The sequence below is a fragment of the Halichoeres trimaculatus genome, unplaced genomic scaffold (genome assembly GCF_033239565.1).
Source record: "Halichoeres trimaculatus isolate MK-OKI-2021-1 unplaced genomic scaffold, fHalTri1.1 fHalTri1_scaffold_4, whole genome shotgun sequence".
NCBI lineage: Eukaryota > Metazoa > Chordata > Actinopteri > Labriformes > Labridae > Halichoeres > Halichoeres trimaculatus.
The window spans coordinates 39290981-39304669 of record NW_027437182.1 but is presented as its reverse complement, the minus strand read 5'-3'; the positions used below and the strand labels follow the sequence as shown (position 1 = coordinate 39304669).

General features: G+C 43.1%; 1 protein-coding gene across 1 annotated transcript in view; it reads left to right on the top strand.

Annotated features, from left to right (window-relative positions):
- Positions 1–13689, top strand: part of LOC141788685 (cadherin-2-like) — a 176355-nt gene that overhangs the window by 103438 nt on the left and 59228 nt on the right. The window contains exons 6-9 of the mRNA XM_074667672.1: positions 4594–4738; positions 8554–8726; positions 12324–12461; positions 12814–12999. Coding sequence (XP_074523773.1) covers positions 4594–4738; positions 8554–8726; positions 12324–12461; positions 12814–12999 — 642 coding nt within the window. The remainder of the gene's footprint in view (positions 1–4593; positions 4739–8553; positions 8727–12323; positions 12462–12813; positions 13000–13689) is intronic.

Sequence of the window (13689 nt, the reverse complement as noted above, 5' to 3'; positions counted from 1 at the left end):
GTGCCGGGCGCCTCCTTGCCCTCGCAGGAAGCCACAAAGCCCACCTGTGGAGCTTCTCCCTGGGTGTCACCGGTGGGGTAACCACTTTCGCCGGAAGGCCCCGGCTTGCGAGATCCGCCAATGCCTGCTCAACCGAGTTGTAGATTTTTGTTCCATCATCGTGAAAAACTTTCAGGCGGGCAGGATACAGGGTCCGGAACCGTAGATTCTTCTCCTTTAAGACCCTCCGAACCTACGCTTGTCTCTTTCTCATGGCCAAAATCTCCGGGGGATAATCATGGTCGAAGTTCACCTTGCTGTTATTAAGCATGAAGCCCCGCTTTTGCCATGCTAACTTGAGCACCTCCTCTTTGACCGTGTAGCACAGGAATTTAGCCAGGATTGATCTCGGCGGAGCGCCTTTGGGAGGGGGGGGACCCAGGGCTCGATGCGCTCGTTGAATCTGAGGCGCTGTGGATGCAGAGATGCTGATGTCATCTATAATAAGCTTCTACACAAAGTGGATCATGGACTGTGATTCCGATTCTGCTCCCTCAGGAACCCCATCCATCCTCAGCGTCTCCCTTCTTGAGTATGCTTCCAGAGAGGTCAGTCTGGATTGGAGCTTTTCCTGCATCGTTAGCATCTCAGCTATTATTTCATCCGACTGCTGAAGCTTATCTTCGTGCTCGGCCACCCTGTTTTCTACATCCTCAATTTTTCTTTACCGATGCCTCTTAACTCGTTCAGAATGAGGTGAAGGTTCGCCGGCTCCTCGACAAGCTACGTATCACCGTCAACCTGGGTAGGCGAGGGAGAGTTAGCCGCGTCGGGCTCAGAGGAGCTAACGTTAGCCACATCTGTTAGCTGCAACTGGACAACTTCACTAGAGCGTTGCCTGACTTTTGGCTTCTCCCTCTTTTTGTAAGACGACATCATTAGCCCCAATCTTCACTTAAGTTGTGGATTCACTGATTATTTTACTGCTTTGGGGCAGTTCTATTTTTACTTGTCAGGAGCTTCTACCCTGAGCTGCCATCCGATCTCGACCCGGAAGCGGAACCCCAACCCTCTGTTTTCTTATTTTCATCTGTGCTGTCACTTTGCTGGAGTTATTCTCTGCCTTGCAAATAGATAAAGAAAAAAGTCTTTCAAGGAGACTCTTGGTGTTTGCTCACTGTATCTAATACAGTCACACACACTCATACACACACACACCTCCAGGAGCAGAGAGTAACCTTTTGATCTGTGGGAATGCATACACACACACACACACACACACACAAACACACACACACACACACACACACACACACACACACACGAGTCGCACAGGGGAGTGGAAATCTGGAGTCGCAGCAGGGTAATTTGCATTAAAGCTGTCTGATGAATATTCATGTGGTTGGACGTAGTTGTCGGAGCTGAGAGCTGGGATTGGCCGGCATGTTTATTCATGAGGGAGTCTTTGGCTGTGCGAGAGCAACATACAGATGCTTCATAACCTATGAAGGAATGCTCATCAAGGTTTCAAGGCTGGTCCAAGCCAGACTCAGCATTTTTGACCATTTTATGCTCCGACATGCTTCAGGCCAGCTGTTTCAACTGGGAACATGCAAGAGGTTCAAAAACGATGGTTAAGATGATGCAGTACAGTGTGCAGCAGTGTAGTATTGGAGTAACATAGTAAAAACATACATGTACGGTTGTTTTCATGGTTTCCATCTGGGTCCCTCTACAGACAAGCTCAAGCTGCCTCTCTTTAGATGAGGATTAAAACTCCGGCAGCATTTCTGACAGCTCCACTGTTCCCCAGTCATATCAATCAATCAATCAATCAATCAATCAATCAATCAGTCTTTATTTTTGTAGCGCCAAATCATAACAAACATTATCTCAAGACACTTTACAAAAACATTCACAGGTCTAGACCCATAAACGTTAATAAAATTTTATTAGCAGAAACCCAACATCAAGACAAGATAAGGAGTCTGATCTTATCTTAATCCACCATGAATACAGGACTTTACAGCATTTAGCAAGTTACAATGGAGAGGAACAAGTTTCCTTTAACAGGCAGAAACCTCGGACAGAACCAGACTCATGTTAGACAGACATCTGAGGAGACTGATGGGGTTAGAGAGACAGATAGAGGAGAGAGAGTGGGAGAGAGAAGTTTAGAGAGGGGGGTGACAGAGAGAGAGGGATACACACACGCACACATGCACGCACACACACACACACACACACACACACACACACACACACACACACACACACACACACACAGAGCGAGAGGGATAAATCAAAAGCCGTAGCAGCTGGAGTCTGACAGGAGCACAGCAGCAGGCCGTCTACTTCACCGATCCCCTGGAACCTACAAGACAAACTCAGATCCTCCCAGAGAGGTGTATGGTCAGTAACTATAACAGGACATTAAGACTAAAAGTTAGACTGACAGAAAAAGAGGGAAACTGGAGCCCTGTGTGTCAGTTCCCCCCGGCAGTCTAAACCTATAGCAGCATGACTAAGAGCTGGTTCAGACCTGATCCAGCTCTAACTGTAAGCTTTATCAAAAAGGAAAGTTTTAAGTCTACTCTTAAAGGTTGAGACCGTGTCTGCTCCCCGGACCTCAACAGGTAAGTTATTCCAAAGAAGAGGAGCCTGATAACTAAAGGCTCGACCTCCCATTCTACTTTTAGAGACCCTAGGTACAACGAGCAGACCTGCATGTTGAGAACGCAAAGACCTAGACGGATTATACAGAATGATTAAGTCTTTAAGATACGATGGCCCGATGCCATTAAGCGCTTTGTGAGTCAAAAGAAGAATTTTAAACTCTATCCTAGATTTTATAGGTAACCAGTGTAGAGACGCTAACACTGGAGAGATGTGCTCTCTCCTCCCAGTCCAAGTCAGTACCCGAGCTGCAGTGTTCTGAACCAGCTGAAGAGTCCTAATAGACTTATTAGGACAGCCGGATAAAAGAGAGTTACAGTAGTCCAGCCTAGAAGAAACAAAAGCATGGACTAGTTTCTCAGCATCGCTCCGAGACAAGATGTGTCTAATTCTCTTGAGTCATACCAGTCATACCTGGTGTTAAACGCTATTTTACAAACATTTGAAATGGACGGTTAATAATAATCAGTGACTCATCATTCCTTGAATTGATATTCAATTATAAATTAAAAAACAAAACATTGAAAAACGGTTCATTTTTCTTTTTCTCTTTTCTGAAATGAAAACGAATTAATTAGAACTCATTGTTTTTTAATCTCCTGTTTGATAATATAGATCAAATAGAGGGAAGTTGAATTACTGGCCATGGGCTGATTTTGATTTTTTTGATGAGGCCAGCTTGATGATGGCTGCATGTGCAATGATGGACGGCTACGTTTGATCCAAGGAGCCAAACGAGTGACTCTTAAGGATGACGACATGACAACAGAACAATTTGGCATCATCTTTCAATTATGTTCATTTAAGGGATGCACTGATCCAACTTTTCTGGTTCCAATACTGATACCTGGGCTGTGGGTATCGACCAATTCCCATACCCATACCGATGCCGATCCAATACCAGTGTTAAGTAATAACCTGCATGTCCTACTGTGGGATGAGATTGGTGATTTTTGGGGTAAAAGGTAAAAAAAAAAAAATGAGTAGATGAAGTTAATATTTAATTAAACTATAAAATATTTAGATGTTTACCAGAAAAACAAAGCTTCAGAAGGTACAGAAGTTAATATCCAATTGTAAACTTTATCCCCTGTGGACTGGTTATGCAGCAAAAAACAAAGGAAGTGCATCAGAGGTAACATTCCAAATCAAGTAGCCAACAGTGCAAGGAAAAAATGAAGGCATAGAGCTGTTTGCCTGGATCAGCACCATGGATCGGCCCCTACCTGCCGATACCGATCCATGGTGGCGATACAGCTTTGAGAAGCACGGATACACTAATACCCAATACCAGGATCGGTATTGGTGCATCGCTGGTTCATTTCTTCTAGAATAGGCCACATGTTTCTTGATAAGGTGTAATACATATTGCCTGTTTAAGAAGGAAATGAACATAAGGCTGTGTGAAGTAATGTTCGTGTGTCGAAGGTCTGGTACTTTCTCAGTAAAACTACAAAAAAACAACACACCGCTATGAACCAGTAAACCCAAAGCCTTGACACACTGCCAGCAAATCAAGAGCAGCAATCACACAGGAAGAAACTCAATATAACAAACAGAACTGTTGTGGCAGGACACTGAGATATGAATGCTGATAAAATAAACAATCCACTCACAGCTGCCAGTAGGGGGGCTGCAGCACCCTCAGCATCCCTACTTAGACCTCGGACATGTTCAGGATTGGCAATGTCTGCTAAAGATTCAAATGATGACATTTAGCTCAGAGCTAAATGCTTCAGTACAGCCCCACGGAGCTGCTTTCAAGGCCGCAGACAAATTAATCCACGTGAAAGCCTCAGCTGTTGGAGTGTCACTCAGCTTATGTGTGTCTCTTCTTCCTGCCACAAGGAAAATGATTAGTTTCAAAGATTACATATTTGATACATTAGCCTCACATTGTCCTCTCAAAACTAATCTGAAGTTTCTGTCCGTACACAGCTGCGTGCCCATGCTGTGGACCTGAACGGAAACCAGGTAGAGAACCCCATTGACATCGTCATCAACGTCATCGACCAGAACGACAACAGACCAGAGTTCACACACACCGTCTTCAACGGCTCTGTGCCAGAGGGATCCAAGCCTGGTAACAAGAGACACACACACACACACACACACACACACACACACACACACACACACACACACACACACACACACAAACACACATGCACACGCACACACAAACACACACACGCACACGCACATACACACACACGCACACACAAACACACACACAAACACACACACGCACACACAAACACACACACAAACACACACACGCACACACACACACACACACACACACATACACACACACACACACACACACACACACACACACACACACACACACAGTAACACGCACACACACACAAACACATGCACACGTGCACACACACGCACACACGTACACACACACACACACACACACACCACACACACACACACACACACACACACACAAACACACGCACACGTGCACACTAGGGATGCAACGATTATAGATTTTGATTGCACGATTATAGTCTGAGGAATAATCTTGGTTTCACGATTATAACGATTATCGTACATTGATTTTACTACACTGATAATGAACAAATAAAACCACATGAACGTTCTTTAGTGATTTTAATGACCTTTGCATTGCTGTCAGAAATAACATAAATCAAGACAAGTACAAAATAATATATAAAGATAAAAAAAAAATTATAACTCTTCCATTTAAATTAAATAAAGTGACCTCTGCTCTGTAATCATCTTTGTCAGTATTTCCCTTTTTTAAAAAAAATACAGTTTCTGTGCTTGTTTGGAAATAAATAAAAGTGACATATTAACTGTGCATCTCCCTTTAAAACAAAACTTCTCAGTAAACATTGATGTTTTCCCTTAAGAAAAATACAAACTGAGTGAAAGGAGGCAGGACTGTGTCTGCGCGTCTATTTTGCTCTAACTATGTTACAAAATTATTTAGTATTTTCAGTTTGTGTATTTTTTTACATTTCTTTTGACCCTGAGTAGAGAACTTGTAAACATGGTGAAAAAAATATCAAGCTTACTTTTGACCAGAATAATATAGCTGCTTTTTGAAACATTCATAATACTGTAACAGTTCAAATAAAAAGAAACAAGGTCTATATCTTTGCAATTAAATACAAGCTAGCTATGTGTTTCCCTTTTAGCTAAACAAGGAGTCCAAAGCTGCAGAACCCATCTGCATCAGGGCCCTTTTCACAAACAGCACACTTATATCAAGTCTATCAGTTCATATTGCAGTGCAGAAATGTGAGCATGTTCACATTTTCAGTGCTCAGTCTTGACCGCTGAGGAGACAGGATATGGCCACTTGAACCGAACACCCGCTCTGACGGCACACTTGTCGCAGGTATACAAAGATACTTTTTGGCCACTTTCGAGAGCATTGGCATTTCTTCCACATGTGCTCTCCACCAATCCAGTGGGTCAGCATCTGCACTGATTGCAGGAAGGGACAAGTACAGTTTCACCTCAGAATCAAGTTTTTCTCGAGTGGATGGCATTGCACTTCCTGATGCTGATGACCTGTTCTTCCTTGTGGTGGTGATTTGCTGTAACAATCCAGACAGGCTCTTCTCTTTCCTTTTGTGTGTGGTGTCGGTGGTAGAGGTGCTCTGTGTGGTCACTGCTGGAGGCTGTCCTGTGCCTGGAAGTTCCTGTGCTGCAAGTGTTAATGCTTCATCACTGCATGCCTTGACTGTGTCATCTAGATTCTCAGCGAAGTTTCCCTTGAACCTGGGATCCACAAAACTGGAAATGTTCAGCACATTCTTCATTTCCTCTGTATATCTTAGCTGCATTAACAGGTCTTCTCTCATTGTACGTTTCATTTGTTTAGTGAGAGTGCTGTCTTTCTCTTCTTGATCTTCAAGTATCTCACTGGTGATGTGCTCCAAGATTGGCTTCAGGGAGGAAAGTGTGACTTGTCTCTCTGAGGCCAGGACATCGGTGAAGTCATGGAGAGGGCAAAGGAGCTGGCTTACTTCCTCCAGGACAGTGATGTCATTGTCTTTAGGCATAAGATGCCAGGTGTTTCTGTCTCCTGCCAACACCCCACAGATGGCCTGCTGCTGCTCCAAGAACCTGGAAATCATTTCATATGTGGATCCCCACCTGGTGACCACATCTTGTATTAGTGAATGCTCAGGGATGTTCAATTCTGCCTGCTTCTTCTGAAGCTCACGTTTTCCGTTTCCAGCTTCGAGAAAACTCTTGTACCAAATGTCGGCATGCTCTGGTAGCAGATTCCACCCGGGGGATCTTGAGGACTTTGGAAATGGCCAAATTTAAATTATGACCAAAACATGAAAACCAAACACAGGGAAATGTTTCAAAGGCTTTCCTCATGTTACTAGCATTATCTGTTGTAATTCCAGACAGACTGTCTTTCTTTATCTTCCATTCCAGGAGCATGTTTTCCATCATTTCTGTGATATGCTCTGCTGTGTGATCTTCTGGAAAATAAAGAGTCTCAAGACAGTGAGACTTAAGTTTCCAATCGGAGGAGATGTAGTGGACTGTAAAGCTCATAAAGGGTTCCCCTCCACCACCACTGCTGGTCCACAGGTCTGTGGTTGCACCAAACCACACACCCTCTGACAACTGTTCCACCACACTTGCTCGTACCTCCTTGTACATTGCTGGGATTTTGTTTGAGGAGAAGTAGCTTCTGGAAGGAACTTTGTATTGTGGCACTGCCTTTTTCATCAGATGAAGAAATACAGGTTTTTCCACGATCTGAAATGGTAACATGTCTTTGGAAATGAAATAGGCCACAGCTTTATTCAAATCCTGGGCTTGTTTTGAAGAGGGAGCATAGGTCACACACTTTGCAAAGGACTCCGCCACACTCGGTTGTTGAACTGCAGCAGGACCAGAGGTAGTCTTCGGCTAAAAGTGAATAAAAAAATGAAATAAATAATCCATGCCATGATGAACTTTGATTGGATTTGCACTAATGATTTAAGTTGTAATTTTTTAAATATCTGAAATAAAGTATTTTAAGTATTATTATTAATATAGGACTAAACATAACTTCATCGATCCCCCAGGGGAAAATGTTATTTGTGTATAAGTAACTTAAGTTTTATTGTCATCCATGCTGATTTTTACATTCATTTTTAATAATCTAATCTATTCTTTCAATAATCTTCATGAATTTATCTCATTTTAAATGTGGTCTGATTAAATTCTGTCCATTATGATCATTGTTATTGTTTGAAGATTAATGATGATTATGATAATGGATTACATTTATATAGCTTTTTATCCTTGACTGACACTCAGAGTGCTTTACAAGTTTTAGTAAAAAAAAAATAAAAAAAAAAAAAAAGAAAGAAACAGGTTGAAAAAAATCTCTTATGATGTGTTTATAGCAACTGAAATGCAATTAATTTGTACCCATGGTACAGTGCTGGAAGTCTACAAGCTCCTGAAGTTATTTTAGTGTTTTGAACCTGATATATTAAACTAACTGATATGTTAACCTACAACACAGAGGGGAAGAAGCAGACTGTTATGTTAAATGGTCACCGACAGAAGCCTTGAGAGGAGGTATTTTGTCCTCCGTAGGTAGACATGCTGCTTTGCTGCTGTTTGTTTACACTGAGCTGAAAGCTCTTCCTCCCACTGCTACGCCACCGACTTTAGGCGACACGTTATATTTAACTCCTATCAACTCAGTATTTATTTAAATAAAATGCTGTAAACGTAATTTAAACCGCGGTTAATAGTAAAACCGGTTAACCGCTGCATGCCTAGTGCACACACACACACACACACACACACACACACACACACACACACACAGTGGTGTATGAGTTCTAGCCCGTTTCACTGATGTTTGATGGTTTTTGTCCCCTTCAGGATCCTTTGTGATGACGGTGACTGCAGTGGACAAGGATGATCCAAAAACCGCCAATGGGATGCTGCGATACAAGATCCTTTCCCAGAATCCTCAGAGCCCCTCTTCCAACATGTTCACCATTAACAACAGGACTGGTGATATCATCACCGTGGCAGCAGGCCTTGATAGAGAGGTGTGTTTGTCTGTGTGCGTTTGACTGTGTGGCCCCAAACCCAGGCTCCACAAGCCAGCCTGTGTGTGTGTGTGTGTGTGTGTGTGTGTGTGTGTGTGTGTGTGTGTGTGTGTGTGTGTGTGTGTGTGTGTGCGGTGTGTGTGTGTGTGTGTGTGTGTGTGTGTGTGTGTGTGTGTGTGTGTGTGTGTGTGTGTGTGTGTGTGTGTGTGTGCGGTGTGTGTGTGTGTGTGTATGTGTCTGTGTCTGTGTCTGTGTCTGTGTCTGTGCCTGCAGTGATGTTCTGTACTATCAGGTTATTCTGCGAGTATTCTGATCCGGTCTGACCACAGGCTAGAATCATTTATTAAGACTCTTAATCAGCCTCAGTTATGGTGGTTTGCCTCTGCTTTATTTGTTTCTGTTTATCAGGAAATACAACCTGAGCTCATTTTGTGTTTTTAAATACAGGAACTTTCTTCCTGAACCTCATAAAGTTCCACTAGAGGAACCAGGGTCTAAATTTAGCTCTGGGGGATAAATTGACTCTTGAAAACGTCCCGGCTCAGAGTTTACTACTTTTCAGGTGTTTAGGAACATTGGGAGGCGGGCCCGGGGAGGGCTTCTCTGATTGGTGGAGCAGCCATTGTGTTTTTATTTCCTCCTCACTTCACCCTCTAAAGACCAATCCTGAGAAACTCCAGAGGTTGACGAGCTGCCATTACTGCGTTGGAAAAAGCTCCTTAACTAGCAAACGTTCAAATGAGAGCGGTCAGAAAATCAACCTGAACCAAAGTGTTTCCGTTCAATCACCTAAAATAACTATGTCAGGGAGATCTAGGAGGACAGCAGTAGATACCAGGTAGAGATTATCCTGCTTGTACCCAAGCAGCACATGGCTAATTGAACATTCATGAGATAAACAGGAAGTAGTAGCTGGTTAGCATGCACAGGATTACAGTGTTGAAGACGGAACTTCAGTTGATGGAGGAATAAACAACAAAAGGACAGCAGTGAACAATCAACAAACAGAGGACAGCAGTTAACTTTACCTACCAAAACCAATCAATGGGTGAGCAACACATTTCATTTAAAATGCAGAGTATCTTGTTGGTGTTTTTGTGATGTGACTGCGTGGCTGTGAGCTGCTCATGATAGCCATTAAGCTACGGGCTAACTGGAAGTTTGCTCAGAGTACTGGTTGTTTAATTTGTGAAATGCAATAAGAGGCAGCTAGTCAGGTATTACGATGTTTTCTATCCAACTTACAAGCAAATAGATGGAGTTATGACTTTTTCCAGTCATTTTCAAGTTCTTCATGTGTTAAAAAAAAGGCTGTAACAACAGGATCATCAGCTCAGGCTGAGGTTGGGTTCAGGTTTTTATTGTCTTTAACTCAGGTGGACTTTTGTACTGAAATATGTGTCCCCAGCCTTTCTCTTGTGAGACATGATACTGGGTCAGTGTTTGTGTTTTTGGCTGTTTTGTTGCTGTTAAACACTGGTTATAACAGTAACTGGTATATGAGTGAATTCTGGAGGTTGGTCAGCAACTAGCATTAACTCTGAACCTGATTTCACATTTTGTAGGTTATATTTTTTGTAGATATTTGACATGGGTAAAATCCTTCATCTGTGATATGTAACTGAGGTCACACAGCCCTTTGATTACAGTACTCTTGCAGTTCTGTAATGTTCTGATAATGCTAACTAGTGCAGGGCTTGATGATTTCCCTCGAGCTGAGGAGGAGGAGCTGAGGAGGACTTGCTGGTTCTCGGATGTGAGCTGGGAGGTGACGACGTGGACCCGTCCTTCCATCCATCGTTGTTGGGAACGTGGGATCTAGCTCCGGGGGATGGACCAGCTAGCTGTGCTAACCCAGCGGCATCGTGCTGTTCACGGACATGGCTGACAGAGCTGACATTAGACACCGGCGCCACATTGGAGGAGCTTCGCCTGCTGTGAGCAGACAGGATCCAGGAGACAGAGACTGAACAGACTGCTGGGGAGGCTCAGTCCTGGACCCTGTGGAGGTGGAGACTGGCTGGGCTGGAGAGTGGTGGACGAGTGGTGGACGGGATGTCGTCATCTAATTTCTTATGGATCTTTTTGCACTTTCTATACTCTTTCCCACTTTTTTTTTCTTAAATGCTGCGGTGACTCCTGAAATTCCCCTTGGGGATTAATAAAGTATTTTCTATTCTATTCTATTCTATTCAAACATCTCTACAGCTCTCGCTCTCGCTCAGGTAGTAGACACTGCTGTTTCATGGCAGCCAGCCACGATGGCAGCGCCCACAAATCATCCATAGAATAAGTCTGTAAGATGACCCCCAGCAGTGACTGACCTGGTTTAATGACTCAACCTCTTCATGCTTTAGACCAGGAAGTGCATGGTCTGCTGTTTCTTTGCTTGAAGCTGTTTTGTGCTGTCAGAAACATCTTTGACTGGCTTTAGAGTGTCAGGTGTTTCAAGAGTCAAAAGGTCCATCTGCAGTGAAATGAAACACGATTAATACTAGCACAGGCTGAATATCCACCATGCTAACAGGCTAAGTGCAGCGCTACACAGCCTGTCAGTCTCTTTGCATCATCTCATTTTTTTTTTTTACTTAAACAGACAAAAAAACATGGACAGCCTGAAAGCTCTGTTTTGGCAGTTGGGGCTCAGTGGTAGAGTTGTCACCCCCCAAACTGAAGGTCGGAGGTACGTTTCCAGCTTCTGCAGTCAAGGTGTCCTTGAGCAAGACACTGAACCCCAAATTGATCCCACTGTTGGTCAGTGGTGTGTGGATGGGTGTGAATATGTTAGTTAAACTGATGGATTTCAACAGAAACCTCTGCCCTTAGTGTGTGTATGTTGTGTGGATGGGTGAATAAGATTAGAAGTGTAAAGCGCTTTAGGTGGTCAGAAAGACTAGAAAGCACTATATCAGTACTGGTCCAGTTAAATGCCATAGCTTTTAATGTAAGAACTTCAGTGGTTTTGGTTATTATCAAGAAAACCACGCAAAACTTTGAGGTATCAGCCCTTAAAGTAAATTGTTATGAGCTTTATTTGTTGTTATCATATTTGTCCAAAAAATGTACCTTTACCTAGGCATTAAAAATAAACAAGAAATTGGAGAAAACATGGGTGGTCTATTTTTTCTTTTTTCTATGAGTGAATTGGAAAATCCAAATGGACCCAAGCAAAGGGTGAAATCATGGAAGACAGCATCTTGGAGGCAAATAAACAAGTGAGGCATCTGGCTATGACGCGGGTAGTAAGCAGCTGAGAGTGATGACATCGAGGAAATAGAGTGGCATCTTGTTTCTCAGGGATGTGTTTTTACCCTTCCCTCTTGGCTTCAAAATAGAGGGGCAAGAGGAAGGGGTAGTCACAAGGGTAAAACAAAGGGGGAAAGCTAAGGGGTACAAGTGGGATTAGCCATGAGTCTAAAGTCAGTGGTACAGTGCATCAACAGCTCACTAACCATGGACAAAAAAGTTAAACATGCGACACGCTCCATTTTTTAAATAAAACAAATCAGGGTTGCCAAAGAAGTCTGAAAGAAGTTTAAAAGTGATGGAAAGTCCAGGTGTCTGTTGCTTAAATTTTTTCATTTTCTTTGTTTTCAGAAAGTCACCCAGTACACCCTGATCATCCAGGCCACAGACATGGAGGGAAACCCAACCTATGGCCTGTCCAACACGGCCACCACGGTCATCAGAATCACTGATGTCAACGACAACCCCCCTGAGTTCACCACTGAGACAGTAGGTCCCACACAGCTCAGAGGAACCAGGAAAAGGCTTTTAGAAGGAGCTGCTCTAAACAGAACTGAAGCTCCTCTACTTTTATTGGAAGTGGCAGCCGGTAACGAGTGAAAAACCAATGAAATGGACAATGTGTTTGCCGTCCGCAGAAAAGTGGAACAGGTTTGACAGGAAGGAGCTGATTAATGGGAAAGGCTAGCTTTATTTCAGGAAACAAAAGCACTTATCTCTGCTGTGAGACAGAGACAATTGTCTCCACTTTGCTCTTCACTTCTAATATTTTAATGTATTTCTTTTTGCTTTTACAACCACCTATGAGCAACAATGCTGCCTTTTTGTCCTTCACCTCTAGTTCTTCGGGGAGGTGTATGAGAACAGGGTGAATGTGATTGTCACTAACTTGACGGTGACGGATAAAGACCAGCCACACACTTCAGCCTGGAGCGCCGTGTACCGCATCATAGCTGGGGATCCCACCGGGCGCTTTTCCATCCCCACCGACCCTACCACCAATGAAGGTCTGCTCACTGTGGTCAAGGTGAGATTAAGTTTCCACAGAACAACTTCATCTACTTCACTTTAGTGTTAAAACTTTCAGAAAACAGAAATCACATCAGACACTTCAAAACAAAAAAATACACATCAAAACACAGTTATTAGAATAAAAGTTAATACTTTTTTTCTTTTTTTTAAGACAAAGAAAGTTAAATATGCACTTTTTGTATAGGAGGTTCAGACAAAAAATGGAATAACTTTACTAAAGTCAGTTAAAAGCTGGTGAGACCAGGGATGTACCAGTCTATGGGGGCTACTCATTCCACAGTTTGAAATGTGCATTCAGTCCTGGTTTCAGCCTGGTCAGCAGCTGATCGGCAGACCTTGAGAGGGTGTAGACTGGCAAGAGGTCTGAGATACAATGAGGTACTCTTTCATTTAATAGAATAGAATAGAATGAAATAGAATGTACTGAATAATCCCCAAAGGGAAACTCGGAGTCACAGCAGCAAAACACGAAAGTATATTGTGAACAAACATTCAAGAATATATAAATATAATAGCATAATAAGTGTCAACTAGAAAGAAATGTCCATCAGAGACGACAGCTTGTCCATGATTCTCTAGGTAGCCTCCACCTCCACAGGGTCCAGGACCAGTCTGTTCAGTCTCTGTCTCCTGTATCCTGTCCACTTACAGCAGGTGAAATTCTTCCAATTTGGCATTAATGTCC